Source organism: Phoca vitulina, unplaced genomic scaffold (assembly GCF_004348235.1).
Source record: "Phoca vitulina isolate PV1807 unplaced genomic scaffold, GSC_HSeal_1.0 scaffold22, whole genome shotgun sequence".
NCBI classification, from domain to species: domain Eukaryota; kingdom Metazoa; phylum Chordata; class Mammalia; order Carnivora; family Phocidae; genus Phoca; species Phoca vitulina.
Window position 1 is genome coordinate 16,494,961 of NW_022589725.1, and position 22,627 is coordinate 16,517,587.

The 22,627-nt window shown below is 41.3% G+C and overlaps 2 protein-coding genes across 2 annotated transcripts in view; one reads left to right on the forward strand and one right to left on the reverse strand.

Annotated features, from left to right (window-relative positions):
• Positions 1-22,627, forward strand: part of ATRN (attractin) — a 163,197-nt gene that overhangs the window by 99,743 nt on the left and 40,827 nt on the right. The window contains exons 19-24 of the mRNA XM_032420030.1: positions 941-1,078; positions 3,242-3,335; positions 5,213-5,265; positions 7,570-7,664; positions 10,404-10,482; positions 12,260-12,417. Coding sequence (XP_032275921.1) covers positions 941-1,078; positions 3,242-3,335; positions 5,213-5,265; positions 7,570-7,664; positions 10,404-10,482; positions 12,260-12,417 — 617 coding nt within the window. The remainder of the gene's footprint in view (positions 1-940; positions 1,079-3,241; positions 3,336-5,212; positions 5,266-7,569; positions 7,665-10,403; positions 10,483-12,259; positions 12,418-22,627) is intronic.
• Positions 18,253-21,546, reverse strand: LOC116642007 (phosphatidylethanolamine-binding protein 1-like). The gene has a single exon (XM_032420031.1). It carries the CDS (start codon positions 19,071-19,073, stop codon positions 18,504-18,506), a length of 570 nt encoding a protein of 189 aa, XP_032275922.1. The 5' UTR covers positions 19,074-21,546; the 3' UTR covers positions 18,253-18,503.

A 22,627-nucleotide genomic window follows, 5' to 3' on the forward strand; every position in this document is an offset into this window, starting at 1 on the left:
GCAGTTGAATATGATTTTCCCCTCTTCCATATATTTTTTCAAATTTACTATGATGAACATACATTATTTTTATGAACAACCACAAATTATTTTTTTAATGGCTGTAAACTTTCATCCTGCTGTGGTATATTTCTGATTTTCCTGGACTAACCCTGGATGGATTTTTTTTTTCCTTTTTCTTTTCTTTTATTATGTTAATCACCATACATTACATCCTTAGTTTTTGATGTAGTGTTCCATGATTCATTGTTTGCGTATAACACCCAGTGCTCCATTCAGTATGTGCCCTCCTTAATACCCATCACCAGGCTAACCCATCCTCTCACCCCCCTCCCCTCTAGAACTCTCAGTTTGTTTCTCAGAGTCCATAGTCTCTCATGGTTCATCTCCCCCTCTGATTTCTCCCCCTTCATTTTTCCCTTCCTGCTATCTTCTTCTTCTTCTTTTTTTTTTTTTTAACATATAATGTATTATTTGTTTCAGAGGTACAGGTCTGTGATTCAACAGTTTTACACAATTCACAGTGCTCACCATAGCACATACCCTCCCCAATGTCCATAACCCAGCCACCCCATCCCTCCCACCCCCCACCACTCCAGCAACCCTCAGTTTGTTTCCTGAGATTAAGAATTCCTCATATCAGTGAGATCATATGATACATATCTTTCTCTGATTGACTTATTTCGCTCAGCATAATACCCTCTAGTTCCATCCACGTCGTTGCAAATTGGATGGATGTTTTGATCTTATTTCTCAAACTCGTTTTTAGTGTGCCAGTTTTAATAGTTTTGTATTTAGAGGTAATAAGGAATTAAATAGATAGTTGCAAATAAATCTTGTGGAATTTACTCCACCCTGTTCTACCACGGGGCAGGCCCCCTAAAACGCTTTCTTTCTTTCCTTTTTTTTTTTTTTTTTTTTTTAATGTTTTTTCTTTCAGCATGCCAGTGCAATGGCCACAGCAAGTGCATTAATCAGAGTATCTGTGAGAAGTGTGAGAACCTGACCACAGGCAAGCACTGCGAGACTTGCATATCTGGCTTCTATGGTGATCCCACCAACGGGGGGAAATGTCAGCGTAAGTCAAATCCCTCAGGGTTTGATTGCAAACCAGCTAGAACACTGTGCCTTGATTTGACTTGAGTATCTAGGAGGACAGAAGCCACTTGGTTTTGGATACTGCCTTTCTTGTCATACTTTTCAGGAGCTCAGCTAAGCCTGGGAGAGAGTGAGCAGAGCTGCCAAGTATCAGAGTAGCCAGTTAACGCCAACAAGCCGAAAATGGAAGAGTTAAGCCTTTAATCAGTTACTGTGGTGGTAAAGCAAGAGCCTTAAACCTTAACGCAAGAAAGCTCTGAGTCCCCATGTTCCTTTCCCTCCTGGACTGGATACTGGTTGAGGGTCAGGTGGATCAGCACAGAGGTGGGGAGAGCCCTGAACAGAAGGCTCCAGCAAAAGCCTATCACGGACCCTGGAGAGGGGAGGGAAGGGGGGGTAAGTGCTGGGGACTGAGAGTGGGGACCGCATCCTCAGAGCTTCCCCCGCTTTCCCCTGAGGAGGCTCAGCAAGGCTCCTGAAGAAGGTCTGCCCAAGGCCCAGATAAAGAGACTCAGGAACGAAGGTGCCTGCGCTAGGAATACAAGCGTGTGACCGAACATGGCTGACTTGGGGGGTGCGGGTGCCTGAGACCCTGACTACAGCTCCCCTCGAGATGGCCCCCGGGCACAGGAGACCTGCTGGCTAAGCCTGGGATTTGGCTTGTGGTCAAGTCCAAAAAATTACACATGGGGTTTTAACCAGGAACTGGATTCCTCAGTACTTCTAGTATATTTTATTTTATTTTTTTATTTATTATTTTTTAAAAATTTATTAGAGAGAGCACACAAACAAGGGGGAGAGGCAGAGGGAGAGGGAGAAGCAGGCTCTCCAGTGAGCAAGGAGCCTGATGCAGGACTGGATCTCAGGACCCTGGGATCATGACCTGAGCCGAAGGCAGACGCTTAACCGACTGAGCCATCCAGGCGCCCCACTTCTAGTATATTTTAAAGATTTAAATAGTCTTCTGTTTTCCCATGCATGTCAAATAGATTCCTGTAAGCAAGGACTTTTTAGTGTTAGAACATAAATTAATACATTTTTAAAATGTATTGCCAGTGAGGCTGGCAAACTGCTTTTTGGCTTGTTATTATTTCCAATGGGAAGACCCTTCGGTTTCTGAGCAGGAAAATAAATAAGAAAGGAAAATCTCTATACCTCCTCCCGAAATCCCACCTCCAAATTCCTTAGCCTGGCCCTTGAGAATCTGATTCCAGAGCAACCAGGGGAGAGCTGGCATTTTATCAGTATGTCCCTTAACCTCTCTGGGGTTCAATTTCCTCATCCATAAAATGGGAATAAAAAGGTGGTGGTTGAGACGGAAGCGGTCAGAGCAGTGCGTGACACATAGTGAGCACTCAGGAAATGTGGGCAGTTATTAGTAATCTACGGCCATTGCCTGCCACTCTTAAAGAACGTTTCCTGCTCAGATTAAAAGGTCTTTAGTAAAAATATTTTTCCCACTCCTTGTGACTGGACTTCATCCGTTTGACAGTAATCACAGTGCCTGGCATTACTGGGTGGGGACTATGCACAAGACCCCATGCCCGAGGCCCCTGAGACATGGGTGCCCATTTCTGCGAGTCCTGCGGGGCCTCTGAAACACTGACCAGCTACTGTGATTTCACCTCACTTCTGAGCCCTGCTAGGATTTGAGACGTGGCCTTTGTGGGGCAGGCCCCTCATCTGAGGCTGAGTGCAGCCAGACCAAGCCTCGCCCTCAGGAGTGGTTATTGCTCAGAGCATCTCCTTGGGGGCGGGGACTGTGTCTCTGCCCCCATGCCCAGCGCCTGGCACACTAGAGATGCTTCATAAATATTTACTGAATGAATGAAAGAGTCATAATAGTGAAAAACAGCCTATTGAGAAGATCGAAATAGATCAAAATGGTTGCTTCAGGTGGCAGTAGAAGCCAGCCTTCTCTTTCCTCCTGTCCTTGGACTTTGGTTCTTTTAATGTTGCCTTTACAGTATTTGAGATAAATCATTAGCTGGAAAACTTGAATCTTACCCATTAAATGCTTTCATTCTAATCTGTCTTTCCTATTGAATCCGATTCAGATAAAATTATGTGTTTTAGGAAGAGTCTATGATAGTGGTAATCTTTCAAGCCGGTCGTGACTTCCATTCCTTTTTCTTCTCCCCAGCATGCAAGTGCAATGGGCACGCATCGCTCTGTAACACCAACACGGGCAAGTGCTTCTGCACCACCAAGGGCGTCAAGGGGGACGAGTGCCAGCTGTGAGTACCACACTCCTGGGAGCCCTGCCACAGGCCACACCTGGATTTAGTGACTGGCAGCCAGGCCAGCTGGGTCTGTACCACCCGGGAGGCCAAGGGACTATGAAGCTGCTGGACCACAAGAGCCACCCCTTCCCTGTGCCCTTTTGTCGTGGGCTCTGGGTGGATCCCCGGGTTGATGAATTTGAAATTCTGCCTTTTCTATTTCAGACGGGTCTAATTCGGTCAGCCTCCACACTGAGGAGGTTCAGCAGCAATTACTTGATGGCTCTTTAGGTCACATTTTTATGTTTGAATGACACTGACATTTCCTGCATTGCTGACTTGATCAGTCTTTTAACTTCAACCACTGTTCAGTTTTTGTCACATCAGGAGATTGTACTCTTTCCTGAGAAAGAGCTGGAAGAGTTGGTATTCCAGGACAGCGTTTTCTTTAGCATTTTCGCTCTCTGATAGTGGAAATGATCCCCTGGACTTTAACACTTCCCTCCTGCTCTGGCATTTTCCTTGGTGAAGTGTGTTAGACATCTTCCAGGAAGGAGTCTGAGGTTCCCATCCATGAGGATGCCAACAGCGTCAGACAGACACGGAGTCTTAGCCCTGGCTTTGCCCCCACGAAGCAGGGCACTCTTGAGACAAATCGCTTTACTGAGCTGAGCCTCCATTTCCCTATCCATCAATAGCAGGACTAGCAATAATTGTTTTTAGTAACCTGGTGAGTTGAAATGAGATTGTGCCCTGACAAACATATACTTGTCTGCCTCACTAGAAAACCTCATAAAACACATGCTCCGGGTTTACTCATTCTCTCAAGAAGAGACTTAAGAGAGAGAGTTTAGTGGCATCACAACATTGAGCTGAGACAAGCAGATACATCATTGGTAAACTTCGTTGTTCTCAACACTGGTAGTAAAGTGATGTTCAAGGAAGGAATTGCTCTGTCTATATTTTACAGTTTACACCACTGGGCATGTTTACTGGTTTCATGATGCCTTGAAGAAATGTCTAATCAAAAATTAAGTTTAGCTTTTGGGCCTAGGTTCCTTTCAACAGAACAATATAATAGAGCAAAATTAATCACTCCTGCCCTCAGTTAGGCATGCGATAACGAAACGAGGTGTAGGTCCAGTGAAAGACTTTTTCTTCAAGAGATTTAGATACAAGCAAGCACTAAGAATCACCCTGGATCCAAGGACACAATATCGTGTATTATTTATCTGGGAATAGTGCTTGACCCAGGCTTTCCCCACTTTCTTAATAGCTCTTCGCTGCTGGCCCTGCCAGTATAAATGGCCTTGTGAAGTGGGAGACTGGGTTTTGCTGATGTTCACAGATGATATTTGTACGGGAAAGTAATGATTCTTTTTTACTAGAACTTATTTTTTTCTCCAGACTGGTGAACCATGTTCAAGGACTTAAAAAAAAAAAAAAAAAGTGATTCTTGGTGTTTAGCCTTTTCTTATTTTTAAAGAGCGGGATCAGTTTTATCCAGGGAGAATAGGAAGGAAGTGAGAAATGAATATTTGAAAAATGTTTTAACTTCACTTTTAGAGGAATATTTAGTCCACACAAAAGTGGAAATGTGTTTTTCATGAAAATAAGTAGGATCTAGATTTATTACATTTGGATTTGTCTCCTGCGCTTTGGCAAATGTTTATCAGTTGGCGGGTGGTGTGAACTGCTGGGTGGGCAGTACTCAACGTGAACGCAGACTCTCCTCAGCCTACCTGATCTGAGTGACAGTGAAGAATGTGATTACGCTGACTCACACTTGTTTGTGGTGTAGTTTTATATAAAAGGATCTGCTTGGTTTTAAGATGAATGTAGATTTTGTTTTAACTAGCAATAGAAAATAATCTTCAATTTTATCCCCCTAGATGCGAGGTAGAAAATCGATACCAGGGAAACCCTCTCAAAGGAACATGTTATTGTAAGTGTTTTTGCAATTCATATTTGTCTAGAAGCAAAGTAGTTCAGTAAAACTTTGTTATTTGCTTTAATATGGTTTGAGAACGGTAAGTGCTGTTAAGAATATAGCAACCATTCATGGAAGTGTTTCCATTCTATTACACTTACTACATATAGGAACACCATTTTAAGCTGTGTTAATTATGGTTGTGGTTTATGTTACTATATCCATAGCAGATATCAGGGGAGAGTACAGAGATATACACCTCTGGCTTTCCTCATTTATGTTCTCTTGAAACTTAGTTTCATTTGCCATTGGGGTCAACATATTGGTGGCGGTTGGGGTCAACATATTTCACATTTAGGATATAGGTCAGAAACAATTTTTTTTTAAAGATTTTATTTATTTAGAGAGAGCACGAGCAGGGGGAGGGGCAGAGGGAGAGAAAGAATCTCCTGCAGACTCCATGCTGAGTGTACAGCCAGATGTGGGACTCAGTCCCACCACCCTGAGATTACAACCTGAGCTGAAATCAAGAGTTGGTCGCTCAACCGACTGAGCCACCAGGTGCCCCCAGAAACAATTCTTTTTTTTTTTTTTTAAGATTTATTTATTTATTTTAGAGAGAGAAAGAGAGATAGCCAGGGGGAGCAGAAGGAGAAGGAAAGAATCTCAAGCAGACTCCCCACTGACTGCTGAGCCCAAGGGAGGGTTCAGTCTCATGACGCTGAGATCATGAGTCAAAACCAAGAGTTGGACTCAGGTTTTGAGTCTGACTTAACCAACTGAGCCACCCAGGCACCAGGGGCCCCACCATATCAGTGAACTTTTTGTAATCTGGTACATTGTAACCTATCTATCTTGAAAAAATAAAGCCAATATCAAATACCAGGTTTTAGCAATGATATGGGAAACTAGAACCTTTATGCACAACCTTCATCCATCTTTGTGGGAATATAAAATGGTGTAGGCATTTTGGCAAACCATTTGGCAGTTTCTTAAACAGTTAAAAATAAACTTATCAACAACTCTCCATTTCCCTCTTCCCCTAGCCCCTGGCAGTCACCATTCTGTTTTTTTGTTTCTATAATGTTGACTACTCTAGGCACCGTATATAAGTACAATCATATAGTACTGGTCTTTTGTGACTGGCTTATTTCATTTGGCATAGTGTCTTCAAGGTTGTTCCAGGTTGTAGTGTATGTCAGAATTTCCTTCTTTTTTAATATTCCACTTTATGTATACTGTTGATGGACCTTTGGGTTGCTTCCATCTTTTGGCTATTGTGAATAATCACTATGATGTTTAGCTGCTATGAACATGGTGAACAAATATCTCTTCAAGATCCTGCTTTCAGTTCTTTGGGTATGTACTCCAAAGTAGAATTGCTGGATCATTTGGTAATTCTATTTTTAATTTTTTGAGAAACTACCATACTGTTTTCCACATTAGCTGCACCATTTCACATTCCTACTAGCAGTGCACAAGGTTTCTAGTTTCTCCACATCGCCACCAACACTTACCTTCTGTTTTTTTGATAGTAGCCATCCTACTGTGCATGAGATGGTATCTCATTGTGGTTTAACTGATTTGTATTTTCCTAATGATTAATGATGTTGAGCATCTTTTTGTGTGCTTACTGGCCATTTGTATATCTTCTTGGGGGAAATATCTATTCAATTCCTCTGTCCCATTTTTAAATCAGGTTGTTGAGTTGTACAATAGACTTTTTAGAATTAAATTACACCATCTTTGGGCAGGTCTTTCTGCCCACAGGTCCTGTCCCTGTTCTTGAATAAAATCACCTTTTTTGTACAAAAAAAAGAAAAAAAAAAAAAACTATACCATCTTTGTCCAGTAGGCTCTCTTTAAAGCTATTTTCTTTTGCTACATCACCTTAGTCTTTGAATGCTTTCTTGCTTTCGTGAATAAGATAAGGCACATATTCCTTGCTCCAGACCTGGAATCAACCATTTTTCCATAGAGTCTTAGTTCCTTTTATATCCTTAATTTATAGCTTTGTATCCTTAAGCAAAACCTAGCATGTAATAGAGGTACAATTAATATTTGTAGGTGATTTAGGTTGGAGCCTAAAATCTCAACCAGGGTCATGATATAAGGAGAGTTTGATAGGTTATTCCAAGTAAAATGATACTGTCCACAGACTTGACTTCCTTTGAAAAGCCTCCCAGTCCCCAGGTATAAGTGAGCTAAAAGTGTTTCCTGGCTATTGAATATTTATAAGAAGATCAATCTGTATCTTTCGAGATCTATTCTGTTTTGTTTTGTTTTAATTTTTAAATACACATTTCTTTCTTTCCATAGATACTCTTCTCATTGATTATCAGTTCACCTTCAGCCTATCCCAGGAAGATGACCGCTATTACACAGCCATCAATTTTGTGGCTACGCCTGACGAAGTAAGATTTTAAAAGTTTTCTTGCTTTGTTTTGAATTCATGTGGATCTTTTTCTTGATCTTTGTGGGTAGAAGCATTAGCAGTGGTCTCCAAAGTGGAGTACACAGGACTGTGTTTAGAGGTGCAGGAAAGAAATGTTAGAAGCTACACTTTATCTCCTCTCCATGTCAAAGGCAAGAATGGTGTTCAGATTTACCAGGATCTGACACCCAGACTGACACTGACTCCACACATACTTGGTTTGCCCATCAGCCCATCACAGCCCCTGCAGAAAAGGAGAGGGGACTACAAGGGGACCTCCCCAGTCAGAGGGGCATATGACAGGGCCCAGATTTACTCTCTCAAAACAGACCAGAGGCTTAACAAGTACCTGCAAAGAAACTGCGGTTTGAAATTAATGCCACCGATACAAGGAAGGCTGCAGAGGTGATACTTCTGTGCCTACAGGAAGTTGTTAGCCTTGTTAGGAGGTAAAAACTGCGAAGGTGTAGTCAGGTCCAACAAGAAGTTAACCAGAAATAATTGGAATTATTAGGATGACTATTTGAAATGTGGATTTATATCTACTTTCATTAATGATGAATCCCAGCCTGACATAAGGTACTACCTGGTGGTAGAAGGGAGCCAACATAGCATGACATTTAAAAGTGAAGCGTCTAGAACATGAAGACACACCTAGACAGTTTCTTCAATGAAATATAAAGTCATTCAATGGCCACTCCAGTACATAATGAAATTTTACTACACTTGATGATACATTATTTAGGAACCTCCTTGAAGGTTTCTTATTTCTCATCAACATACACAAAACCACTTAACATTACAAAATTCCTGTCACCATAAACATGACAAATAATACATGGAAAATAATATGACAGTGAGCCAGGTTGTGTTCCTTTGTTAACAAATGTTATTGTTAACAAGCTTTGCTAAATCTAAAATATAAATAAAGTAGTAGTAGAACAAAATCCAGAGTGTGGGATGTTTACAATTAAATGAAAGTAAGATTTGTTTTTTATATTCCATTTTAATGATAAAATTAAGAAGAAATGTACTAGAGAGTGAATTTAAGTAAAAATAATAGATGAACTTAAATGAAAATATTATGTGGACAGACTATATCATATCATTTGAATGGCTGTGTTGACTGGAATTAAAAAAAAAAAATTAGGATAAGATTATAGCAAAAGTACCACACATGAAATTTATTTAATATCTTATTCATAAGCATTGGTTGAAGTACTCAGTCTTTCAGGATGTAATTGATGTTGTTAACTTTATTTTAAATAAACATAATAGACTCTTGGTAGTACTTCTTAATGTGGTGAGTGACCATGAAAATCTTTTGACTTCTCTGGAGTTCCCTGTTTATCTTACAACAGAGTATTTAATAGAGTTATCCAAGATGTATGTTCTGTCTCTTATAAAAGCACCAGGATATCAAGTTTATTGATCCTTTCTATGGAGAGAAATAATTGTCAGTAGTGTTCTTCCACTAAATATTAAAAAAAAATAAACACTTGAGCTGTCCCTGCAAGAGGAGGGTGAGGTTATATCAATAAACAAGAAGGTAACTGACTGCTTTGGGAGAGAAACTCCTGGTTTGGAGATCACATTTTGAAAATGGCTATTTAGAAATGTTTCCACTGTTAAGATTTTGTGCTGTAAATACCATCAAAACAACCCCCTTAAAAATCTTACTGTTCTGACTTGTTTTCTGGCCTTTCAAGATAAAGAATTTCAGCAGGATTGGATCCATTTGTAAAATATAAAAATACAACATCTGATTCATTTGCAAAAATAATTCTTTGACCACAAGAAAGAGATTTATTAGTCAAGTTTCAGTGAAAACTAAAAATCCGTATTATAGTTTCCCTAGTGTCACCAGCAGTGCTACGCTTCTACCTGTTGGCTCAACACATTTCCTGGAGAGGTCTTTCTCAGTCATTAAAACCAAGAATCAAAATAAACTAAACTAGCTCTTTGAATTGTTGTATCTCCAAGTGGTAAATAAGATTTTCAAAGCTGGTAAAGAATATTCAATCATATTTCTCTTGAAATAAAATTTTTAGTGAGAGAAAAATGTTTTTTAAGTCCTGAATGAATACAGTCAAATTATTTTTTAAGTTAGTTCATTTCAGCTTTTTATGCTTTTTTAAAAAAATGTATTTTATTTATTTATTTGACAGAGAGAGAATGAGCATGAGATGGGGGAGGGTCAGAGGGAGAAGCAGACTCCCTGCTGAGCAGGGAGCCCAGTTCCACTTTGGAGAACTTTATAGGATATGTAATCTATCAGCTCAGAAGTACATAGCTTTCATTTATAAATACACATAAATTGAGGTCTTGGTTCAGTGTTTACTTATCAGCATGGGCTCTCCAGACATTTGGAAACAGCTGCCCAGAGGATCCTTAGGAGGCTGACTCCCCTAACATGGGTCATAGGATTAAAGTTGTTGTGCTCTGGTCAGGGGCTTTTTAAAACATACTTTCTCATGGAGTTAGGCATTTGATAAAGCATTAAATTACATACACATTTATGAGAGAGAAATGAAATTTACTTGGGTTATATTGCTTATATTGGTTAGAAATGTTACTAAGTGTGAGTTTCTTTTAAGACATTGTAAAATATCTGTTTTGTAGTTAAGAAAATTGAGAGTAGTAAAATTTAATTGCTACTTTATTTTAAAATCTGGAAACTGTTGTAATTAATTTTCTAATTATTTGCACCACTCTTCAGCAAAACAGGGATTTGGACATGTTCATCAATGCCTCCAAAAACTTCAACCTCAACATCACCTGGGCCGCCAGCTTCTCAGGTAAAGACATACCTAGAAGAAGACCTTCCAAGTGGAGTAGATTGGTAGTAGATTGAGAAATACGTGTAGTTGTTGAGAGAGGGGGCTCTGGAGACAGACAGATGGGTTTGAAACCCACTTTTGCCACTTACGACCTGGGAGACCTTGAACAAGTGTCAAAACCCATCTCTAGACCTTAGCGTTATTTGTCACAAAGAGAAGACAGCAATACTTACCTCCTAGAATTGTTGTGTCGATTGAATCAGGTCATACAGGCATGCGCCTCCGGTCGTGTCAGGCTCAGTGCACGCTCACCCCCCCCCACCCGCTGCCCATGACACTAGCTGCAGCCCTGCTCTGGCGCTCCCACCGTCGGCCCCGTCCAGGCCTCAGAAGTGAGAAATGGAAATATTTAGAATGAGATCTTGGTAGGTACAGGGAGGTGTAATTTGGGAATTGAATCGAGCTCTAAGAGCATAGTGTTTGCTCTCTTGTCTATCTTGCTACGATTCACTAAAGACCATCTGGGCAGAAGATGTACTGAGGAAGTGACAGGCAGGCCTGATGTAGCACTTACGAACATAGCTCGACAGACCCGACAGACGTGGGTCTGAACTCTGCCCGTTACCAACCGTGCTGAGCCGGGCGGTTGGGCAGATTAAGCTTTCTGAGCCGGTTTGCTCGTGGATACAAGGGATGGTAGAAACACCTAGCTGTGCACAGCATAGTGAGACTGAAATGAGACAATAAAAAAGTAGTCCGTGTAGTGCTTGAAACCCAGCAGTTTCTCACTGGATGGTAACCGTGCTTCCTTATCGATTCTCTTCCAGTATTGATTTTTGGTCAAAACACAACCAGTTAAACTGAAACAAAATTAAGCATTACCTTTGCACATCTTATGTTTATCATCTTTTAAGATTGTATGGAATTCAGAAAAGGTTCAGAAACTTGCAGTGAGGAGACACTTTTAAGAAAAAAGTCTGAATTGTCAGAACATTGGGAGAAGGGCAACATCTCTGAGCATGTGAATGCTTTTCAATGATTGTCTCAATGAGGACCCAGCAGTCTGGGCTCCAGTCACAGTATTTAATGCAGACATGCTAAAAATCTATTTTACAAATCTTTGTAGACACCAGAATTCCAGGCTGAGGGAGAAAATGGAATGTTGAAGGACTGTTTGGGATAAGCATGAATTTATACCAGATCAGGGGGATTTAAATACAGTTGTAGCTGATAGCGGAAGGGACTGGGTGACTCCTTCCCTGCTGCTGTTGAGACATGAGGTCACTGCTAATTAGGAAGTGAGAGGTCGATCAGTGTCCCTGGTATGGGGATCAGGAGCACTGACAAACAGGTCTAAAAGGGATATGCAAAGCAGTTGGAAGTGCTACGTGCAGAATGAAAGTCATTGCTTGTTAGTAGGATTCTACTGGTATCTGTATTTTCACGGCTAGGTGTCAGCTGTTTAAGTGGAGAGGAGTCGCAGAGACTCCTGGCAGAACTATTCTGGTTAAGGGCACAGCCTTGTGTATCAGCCTTCCCACTGCAAATCTCAGCTCTGCTTCTTGCTGGCTGTGTGACCTGAACCAAGTTACTTAATTTCTCCAAACCTCAGTTTCCTGATCTGTAAATGAGAATAGTAAGAATTGTTGTTAGAATTAAATGAGCTTTTGCTCTTACAGGCTATTCCTGGAACGTAGTAAGTGTTCAGTAAATGCTAACTGTTGTCATTATTAATGAAGGCAGATTCTGTCCCCCAAAAAAAGACCCTTGTATTTCATTCTTTTCTTCCTGACAGCTGGAACCCAGGCTGGAGAAGAGATGCCTGTTGTTTCAAAAACCAACATTAAGGAGTACAAAGATAGCTTCTCTAATGAGAAGTTTGATTTTCGCAACCACCCAAATATCACTTTCTTCGTTTATGTCAGTAATTTTACCTGGCCCATCAAAATTCAGGTAAGAAGTACTTTTTGGTCTCAACCTGCAGACATAGCGAAATCTTTTCAGTGGAGACTAACTCCACTAATTTGGACCTTGAGGTAAATGAGGTGTACGATACTGCTCATGGCAAAGGAGTGCTGAGCACATGACCACCATAAAGAAGGCTGTGGTAGGGGTGGCTTAAATCACTTAAAGAGAATTATAAGCCCTTTTGAAAGCAAGTTGGCGTGTAACAAGTTTGGCAGTTGCAGCTGGATTCATTTCTTCACTGAGCACTTCCCATGTAAAAGCCTGTAGAGCTTCAGTTCTGGAATGAGTCAGGTGGGTATACATGAACCACACTGATGAGAGCCCGAGTGTGGAAAGTGTCATATGGCAAGATGCCGCAGCTGCTGTCAGAGTGTAAAGATAGGATGGAGTGGAGTGAGCGGCCGTGTAAGGTTGTATGTACGAGCACGGGCCCTGTGTGAGTCCTGGCCTCTCCTACACAGATCACGTAGCCTCTCCACAGAGTTTTGTGTATGTGACCTGAAGGCAGGTCACCTGCTGCTGCCACCGATGTTATCAACTTCCACTCTTTTCTCAGTTCACAGGGGATCCATGGACTCCCTCTTATCTAAGACCCATGGCCTCATTTCTGCTCTTTGTCATCTGCCACTTTGTCCTCCAGGCCTTGCCTCAGTACTTTTCGATTTTACCCCCTCTGTTTTGGGTGAATGTGGAATCCAGGGCAGGGTGGACCTTCAGGGACTGGTGCAGCGTTAGCCATAGAAACATTGTCACCGGCCTGGTCTGAGGCCGTTTGCTGACTCTCAGAAGCAAGTCGTCACTGATCAGTTAGGAGGGGCTTGAGACCGAGTCCTGGTGATTGTGTGTTCATGTCTTGGGACTGTGACTAAAGAAGAATCTTTCCAGAAGAATGTTTTCATTCCTGGAATGTGGGGATAGGCTCTGTGTTGTTTTTTTCTCACCAACTGCTTCCCTTTCTCTGTCTAGCTGGTCCACCCATGTGTTCATCCTCTAGTCTGCTCTTCCCTTTGATCTTACACACACTCTGCTTCCCTCCTCAGCCAGCCTTCTCTAGTGTTGGCTCCCTGTTTGTGCTTCCTCTTATCCACTCATCCAACAGCCTTCCGCGGTGCCTCCTTCCCTCACCACGTCCTGAAACTGTTGTGTCTTAGCGGACGCCAGTCACCAAATTCTCCAGTCTCCTCTCCTTCTCGGAGTGATTGGAGTCGCTGTCTTTCTTGCTTTCCTGGTCCTTTCTTTCCCTGATTCTCTGGCCAGGCTCTTTAGGGAATCTCCTTCCTTAAACCTTGAGGTTGTCTGGGAATCAGGCATTGGTTCTCTTTTGTCTTCATCCCACACGGTTTCCCTGGGTAATTCCATCCCGCTTAAAGGACTTACGGTGCTCTTTCTGTACGGGTGGTTCTCAGTTCTGTCTCCAGCCCAGCTTCTCCTTGCACTCCAGACTAGTATTCTCGGTCGCTGCTTAGACATCTCTAACTGGACAATCACAAGCTCCTGCTGTCGGCACGTAGTCGTTCTTGTGACCTTAGCCCCAAACCCCATGCTTCCTTTCTCTGAATGACACCACCATTCATCTAGTTTTCTTTTGCTGTCCTTGTTGCATTTTCGTATCAAGGTTAAACTAATCTTTAATAATTATAAATTGAGGAGATTTCTTCTCATTTCTGGAAGAGATTATATGAGATTAGAATTATGTGAACCTTGAATACTTACTTAATAGATCTCCCTTGTAAAATCATTAGTATTTTTTATTTGTGGAAATTTTTTTTAACTGTTGATTCAACTTCTTTAAAAGTTGTAGGATATTTTGGGTTTTCTCTTTCTGTTTCAGTCATTTAAGATAATTTTTTCTAGGCAATAATTTATTTCATTTTTTCAAATGTATTGACACAAAGGTATTCACACTATTCTTTAATCTTTGCAGCATCTGTGCTTAAGTACTGAATCATACCCTTAAAAATGCTTAAAACAGTAAATTTTATCTTAAATATTTTTGACCCGATTATAAAAATCTTTATTTTTTTTTAAGATTTTATTTATTTATTTGTCAGAGAGAGAGCACAAGCAGGGGGAGAGGCAGAGGCAGAGGGAGAAGCAGGCTCCCTTGAGCAAGGAGCCTGATGCGGGACTCGATCCCAGGACCCCGGGATCATGACCTGAGCCGAAGGCAGACGCTTAACTGACTGAGCCACCCAGGCATCCCCAATTATAAAAAATTTTAAATATCACAGCAAGATTTTTTTTTGAAGATATAAACAAGCTTATTCTAAAATTTATACAAAAAAGCAGAGCTTCTAAAATAGCTGTAACAGGTGTGAAAAAGAGGAATAATGTGGGAGGAATCACTGTACACAATGTTAAGGCTTACTGTTTAGCTACAGTAATCAAGACTTTGTGGTTATTGGTGGAGGGATAGACACAGATCAAGGAATAGAATAAAGAACCCTGAAACAGAACCACATAAATGTGTCCAACTGATTTTTGACAAAGGAACAAAGACAATTCAGTGGAAGAAGGATAGCCTTTCAAATAAGTGGTGCTGGAACAATTGGACAACCATCGACAAATAAATGAACTTTGACCTAATCATCACATCTTACACAAAATCAACTTATTAGGTATCACAACCTTTTCCTTTTAAAGTGAAATAGCTATTTATTCAGCCTCTTGTCATGCCAAAATGTTTTGTGTATATACCACTATAATGCACACCCTCTGTAACAGGCAAAATTGTACATCAAATTATATTTCATGTTACCTGATTATATAAAAATATAAAGTAAAAATGATTTATCAGTTCTATTTAACATTACTAGTAATCAATTCAGCAGGAGCTACGAGATAGAAATTTTTAGTAAAATATGACACGGGAGAGCATAATGTAATTCTCACTTGTCATACTTTGTTATGAATATACAAAGACAACTTTTTAAAATATTGTGTTTACTAAGATTCTGGCAGTAGCTTTTTGTAACAAGACATAGCATACCAGACCTGCCACTCAACTTGTTTATGGTAAGTCTCAGCTTCAGTATGAAGCTGTTTAAAAAAAAAAAATCAAAAGCCTGTTTTTTTAAATGATTTTATTTATTTATTTGAGAGAGAGAGCGAGAGAGAGTGCAAGTGCACAAGCAGGGAGGAGGGGTAGAGGGAGAAGCAGGCTCCCTGCTGAGCGGGGAGCCTCATGCGGGACTCAATCCCAGGACCCTGGGATCATGACCTGAGCTGAAGGCAGACGCTTAACGACTGAGCCACCCAGGCACCCCAAAAGCCTTGTGGGGTTTTTTGTTTGTTTGTTTGTTTTACATGCTAGGTATCTTGGCAAGTATGCCATTAAATACAGCAAGGAATAAGGAGTTAATAAAAGCTAAACATTACAACCTAAACCAAATTCCAAACAAAAATAACTATCACTGGTTACATAAAATATTCCTGACTAGTTAAAACCTAACACTATAAAACATGCATTTTAGAATTTTTGGCAATCAATTTCAAAAAGTACCAGTATCTATTTGAAATGATTCCCTTCCAAAGTCAAAGTGTAGTCAAAATTAATTCAAACGTTATAACACTTTCTAATGCTAAAAAACATTCAGCATTACTGAAGTGGAGGTAAATTCCAGAGCCTTTGGGGCTCTGTCATGCTGCAAAGGCCTATTTCTCTGGTTCACTTAAAGTAGCAAACGACAGAGTCCAAGGATGTCTGATAGCAAGAGTGCTGTACCCAGCTCTGCCCTCCCCATGAAGCATGGCTACTGTGTTTGCAGAAATAGGATGTGTGAGGATAAAAAGCATGCTCTTCTGCTAGCTGAAGAGTTAGCAGCCCCCCCGCAAAAGCTCCTTCCCCAGGTAAAAGTATAGAAGGGGAAAAATTAAAATACATTTATCTATAGAGTAAGGATTTTGAAATATCAATGTGATCCCTATTTCAAAAATGTTATCTAACTAAGACTCTACTTTCAGGGATCATTTCTATAGTTTGTTACAAAAATATTCTCTAGAGTCACCTGATCATTTCTGATTATACCTTAATGATGTATCCAGATTCAACTTCTGTTAATTTATCATGAGATACTTCTAGTCAGCAATGTTAACTTTATCCCCAAATATCTTTTTTTTTTTTTTTAAGATTTTATTTATTCATTTGAGACACAGAGATACAGAGAGAAAGAGAGAGCATGAGCAGGGGAAGAGGCAGACAAAGAGGGAGAAGCAGGCTCCCCGCTGAGCCAGGAGCCCAATGTGGGGCTCGATCCCAGGACCCTGGAATCATGACCTGAGCTGAAGGCAGACACTTAACCATCTGAGCCACCCAGGCGCCCCTATCCCCAAATATCTTAACCACTAGCACAACTGCAGTGTAATTATCTCCCGGAGTTGTTAAGCACTGGAAGAGAAAAAAATAGATGTTCAAGCAGCAGGCAACAATTATGGCCCTTTCACACAGTGGCATCCACGTGGCTACTGAATAGTCCAGGACTAATTCTAAAAACAGGAACATTCATGCATTTTAGTAATTATGTCCTAATTCTTACAGTTGAAATTTCCTTAGACATTGCACTTTCTTTATAAAGGAATCCTGATTTTTCTTGTTATGACCAGTCAGGACTTGAACTTGCAGCCATCTTTTTCTCCTTATCCTGTTTTTTATGCTGCTTTTTCTTTTTTGCTTTTTCTTACTGTTACTTTTTCTTTTTTTTTCTTTTTTTTAAGATTTTATTTATTTGCAAGAGAGAGAATGAGAGACAAGAGAGCATGAGAGGGAGGAGGGTCAGAGGGAGAAGCAGACTCCCTGCTGAGCAGGGAGCCCGATGTGGGACTCGATCCCGGGACTCCAGGATCATGACCTGAGCCGAAGGCAGTCACTTAACCAACTGAGCCACCCAGGCGCCCTTACTGTTACTTTTTCTCATTCTTCACTGCTTTTCTTTATTGCCCATACTGCCTCAATATAATCTGATTCTGATAAGGACTCCGGTGATAAAGGTTTATCTTCAGGATACATCTTTTTTTTTTTTTTTAACTGAGTCCTTTCATGTCCTTTTCTTTCTCAGTTGCATCCTTTGACTTTTTTTTTTTTTAACACTTTTTAAGATTTTTTTTCATCCACACAATGTTTTTCTTTTTATTCAACTATAAGCAAACAGCAGAATTAACACAATAATCCGCAACTCCAGATCGGCTTTTCTATAGACAAGACTTCCACAGACACAGACTTAGGGATTTCTGACAATGGCCTCACGCAGCCCTGCAGCTCATCTAGATGGCTGTGTCTTAATTACAAAGCCACTTTCCCTGTTGCTTTTCCCAGTACTGCTCTTCAGAGGAGCTAGAACAAGACACTGATCCCTAGTAAATAGTCTGAGATGTACCATGTTGGGGGTTAGTGCACACGCCAGCCTCTGGCTGTCTTGGTGAGAGACACAGCCGTGAAAACACGACCCAGAAGTGCCCTCATGCACAATTCCAGACTCAGGCTCACAAAGCAGAGGCAATGAATCTTTTTTTTTTTTTTTTTAAACCTCCCTTAAAGATTCTTTGACGCTCTGCTCTATTACTATAGACCTGGTCTTTTTACCTGAATTTTTATTTCTTTAAATTCTGGTTTGCTATTCTTATATTAAGAATTGATGACCCCAGGCGCCTGAGTGGCTCAGTTGGTTAAGCGACTGCCTTCGGCTCAGGTCATGATCCTGGAGTCCTGGGATCGAGTCCCACATCAGGCTCCCTGCTCGGCGGGGAGTCTGCTTCTCCCTCTGACCCTCCCTCTCCATGCTCTCTCTCTCTCATTCTCTCTCTCTCTCAAATAAATAAATAAAATCTTAAAAAAAAAAAAAAAAGAATTGATGACCCCAACACAGTACCAAAATATCCCCCAAAATAGCGTCCAAATGTGATCAAAACATAAACGGGGGCGTGACCCTCTAGAATTATAAAGGACAGGCAGAAGGAAAAGTCACTCTAAACCATTATCTGATTGCTCAGGCCTCACCTGAGAAATCTACAGGCATCACTGAACTGGAGAACACTGGTTGAGACTTCCAGGACGGTTTCTGTCTCCTAGCATTCCCCTACTTCCCAGACAGCTGCTCATAGAGTTTGGGCACATAGTCATCCCATTCCACCTGGTAACACGTACCAGCCACCGGCGGCCCAAGCTCGTACTTCTTGTGGAAAGATGCCACTTGGCATTTGCCCCGGGGGTCTCCAGATCGGTTGCTGAAGATGGGCTCGTCACACTTCAGTGGCCCATTCTGTTCATAAACCAGCCAGACATAGCGGTGAAGGCCTGTGCCAGATCTATCTGGAGGCCCAGAGCTGACATAATTGGAGAGGACTCTGCCACTGCTGATGTCGTTGCCCTTCATGTTGACCACCAGAAAATGGTGCCATTCCCTGTATTTGGGGTCCTTCCTGCTGGGAGCATCCAGATCTGTCAGGACCAAGGTGTAGAGTTTACCTGGAACAAGGCCATCCCACACAATACTGGCAGGCCGGTTCTTAATTTGGGTGGGTGTCAGCACTTTAACCAGCTTGTCGACCTCTGTCCTGATGTATTTGACCTGCAGCGCATGCTGCAGCCGCTCGTCCACTTCCTGCAGGCTCAAAGGCCCGGACCACTTGCTGAGATCCACCGGCATTGTGGAGCCGAGCTGGGCGACAACGGGGAAGAGTCTCTGCAGCCTGGGAACAGTCCTGCAGCACCGACCCCCAGCAGTCTGCAAACTGGCCACAGTTTTGAAGATTTTATTTATTTATTTTATATCATGGAGTAACACTCAGCAATAAGAAGAAACAGACTATTGATACAACAATTTGGATGAATCCCAAGAAAATTTTGCTGAGTTGGGGGCAGGGATCTTAGAAATTTACATACTGTATGATTCCATTTCTATAACATTTAGAAGTTAAAATTTTTGACCAAAAATATAGATATACCTACTGAAGTTTCAACTTTTTCTGATTTTTCCTGATTGACCTCAAGAACCTCTTTTAAAAGCAGTCATCTGGGGGCGCCTCGGTGGCTAAGTCGGTTAAGTGTCTCTTAATCTCGGTTCAGGTATTGATGTCAGGGTGATGAGTTCAGGCCCTGTGTTTAAAAATAAACAAATAAATAAATAAATACATTCACCTGATTGGGTCAGGCCCACCCACACTCAAGGGGAGGGATTATAGAGTGTACACAACACCAAGGTAAAGGGAGTATTAGGTGCCAACCAGGGATTTAGGTTGTTTGACCCCATAAAGGTTGAACTCTAGGCTCCAGTCAGACAGTTTCAATTTGGTAACATCTAACACTATCCAATTTTATAAAATACTTGATTTGAGGTCTAGTAAATATTATTTCTTGGCTTGTTTTAAGTTGAGATTATTTTCATACTGACATACCTTATTATTTCTGAATCTGATTGAACTTCAGACTTTGTTGTGTATAGCTGAAAAATGATTAACATTTTTAAGATTCTTAGTGAAAATCTTAACTTATACTGCTGACATTTTTCCCATTTGAAAAGAGGGCTCTGTGCATATAAACGGGCTCTTATGCTGGAGATAGTCGTGCTGTTGCCAATGCTGAGTTCTAGTTTTTTTCCTCCCAATACTCTGTTGCTCCACCCTCTGAAAGCCACTGAAATGGTTTTAGAGCATTTCCTTCTAGAGGGATCTCTTCCCCACACTTACTTTTTTAAAGTACTAATTTTAAGTTTAAGAGTCAAAGAGATGTTGATTTGCTGCTTGATTTTCGGGGGCTCTTTACCTGGGCTAGATCACTTACTTGAATAAGATCCACTTAAGAAAGCTGTATTCAGGAGCACTTTCGAAAATAAACTATGGCATGCTCACCACTTAGCTTGCCAAGCTCTCCTTGAACAAGCAGGTAAGTTCTGTTGGAACTGCGTCTTTTTGCTCTTTGGTACAACTAACTGTAGTATTTGCAGGCATCGTGACTAGATCTGTGACATTGTGTGTTCTCGGTGTCTTCACACGACACCGGATCTCTGTACTTGGGACCGTATGTGGGGGTGTGCGTGTGGAGGGCTGAGCTTGCGTCTTCCTGGGCACATGAAGTGGTGTGCTCAACAGAGGGGGCTTTGCCTTTCTGTACTGCTCTTAATCTCAGAGCCTGAGCTTTCCTAGATGTAGTTCGCTCTTAAACACACCCATGCACACTTAGAGACTATCCAGATTCAGTATAAACGTAGAGACTCATTGAAGGAAGAGAATAGAGTGCAGCGTAGGCCATTCGGTTAAATTTTAGTATGGCTTTCAGTGCAGGCAAAAGCCTTTTTGTGTCTGACTCTCATTTTTTAAAGCAAAATAACTGAGGAAATCTAGTTCTCTACTCAGAATTCATGTAAACCTTGGTGCTTTAAAAATGGTAATGTTAAACTCAAGTTCCTTCACTCTGAACCAATCCCAGGATTCTTTTCCATAATTAGGAACAGATCAAAACCTATAACTGCTAACTGAGGGAATTTGAAACCAACTATAAAAATCTTTGTAGATGCAGTTTAAAATTAAAAAAAACCCACCCAGATTGAGAAGGCCTTGTGTGCAGGAGGGTGATGGGTGTGTTGGGGCTGGTTGTGTCTGTTTTCTGGGGAGTTGCTCCTGTGGGTGAGTGCCCCTCCCTCAGCCTTTGCTTTCTGAAAGCGATCCTGGGTGTCCTTGCCAGTAAGCAAGGACTCAGCTGGCATAGCCATGCCCATGGTTTGGAAGGGTAGGTATTCAAGATAGAGAATGGACAGGCAGACGTTTTGTGTGAGGTGGGGAGGTGGGTGGTGAAGCTGGGGTTCTGGCTTGTTACTGGCTCTGCAACAGAGGTTGTTATTGTAATGTGGAACTAATATTAAAGCCCTCTCCACGCTGGGTGTTTCATCTGCTGGTTTATGTAAGAGGCTAGTGTTCACAAGCGAAGGCAACACAGAATTTGTATTGAGAACTGAGCATTCATTTAGACTTTAGAGTTATGTTTATGGGTGCTAACAGGATTGCTGTCCTAAGCAAAGGATGTATGAAACTTTTATTGACTCATATACTTCTTTTGGTAGCCGTGTTATTGAGATATAATTCACATACCATACAATTCACCCATTTAAAGCACACAATTTAGTAGTTTTTAGTGTATTCACAGAGTCGTATAGCCGTGACCACAATCAATTTTAGAGTATTTTCATCACCCCAAAAAGAAATCCTGTACTCATTAGCAGTCACTGCCCGTTCCTTCTTCTCCCTAGACCCTGGCAACCACCAGTTTACTTTCTATCGCTATAGATTTGCTTATTTTGGCATTTCATATTAATTGTATTACATAACATATGGTCCTTTGTGACTGGCTTCTTTCACTTAGCGTAATGTTTTCAAGATTCATCCATATTTAGTATGTTTGAGTTCTTAACTCCTCTTAAGGATCGAATGATATTTTATTGTCTGGATATGCCACATTTTGTTTATCCATTCATCTGTTGATGGATACTTGGGTTGTTTTCACTTTTTGGCTATTACGAATAATGTCAGGTACACTTTTAATGTTTATATTTCTTGTATAAAAATGGTGATGATGTATGTACATACCTCCTGGTGTTAGGTATCTGTGCCGTAAGAATTTTAAAGAATTATAAAGCTATGAAATACATTTAGAACTGAACTACTCAAAGTATAAATCTTTCTTTCTTTATTTCAAAGTGGCATTTAGGGTTCTTGTACTATCTTGTGGTTTTCATTAGGATCATTATTTATTACTCCTTCTTCTTGAAAGCCTCTTCTCTTCCCCTTTTCACCCATGGCTTTGGCTGTTTCTTCTTAGTTCTTCAGTATCATTGCTCCCTTGAATTTTCTCTGGACCCTTTCTCCCTGGACAGTCTCATCCACACCATCGGTGAATACCACCTATGGCTGGGAAGTAAATCTCCATCTCTAGCAGATCTCTCTCCCAGGAGGCTTCCTTGAACATCTTCCTTTAACATCTGCTCACTCAGCCGACTTTGTGGCCCAAAGCAGCAGCCTTGAATGGACAGGAGGAGCTGTGCAATGCTGCGTGGCAGGCTGTGCCCCCGTGCTCCTGGGAGCCGTGGGAGGAGAGGGGAGTGTCCCGTGCCGCCTGAGTCTGAGGATGGGCAGTACCAGAGCTGAGTCTCAGGAGTGTGAGGTGGGGGAGTAGGGGTATTTGGGGTGGGGAAAGGGCATACCCAATCAC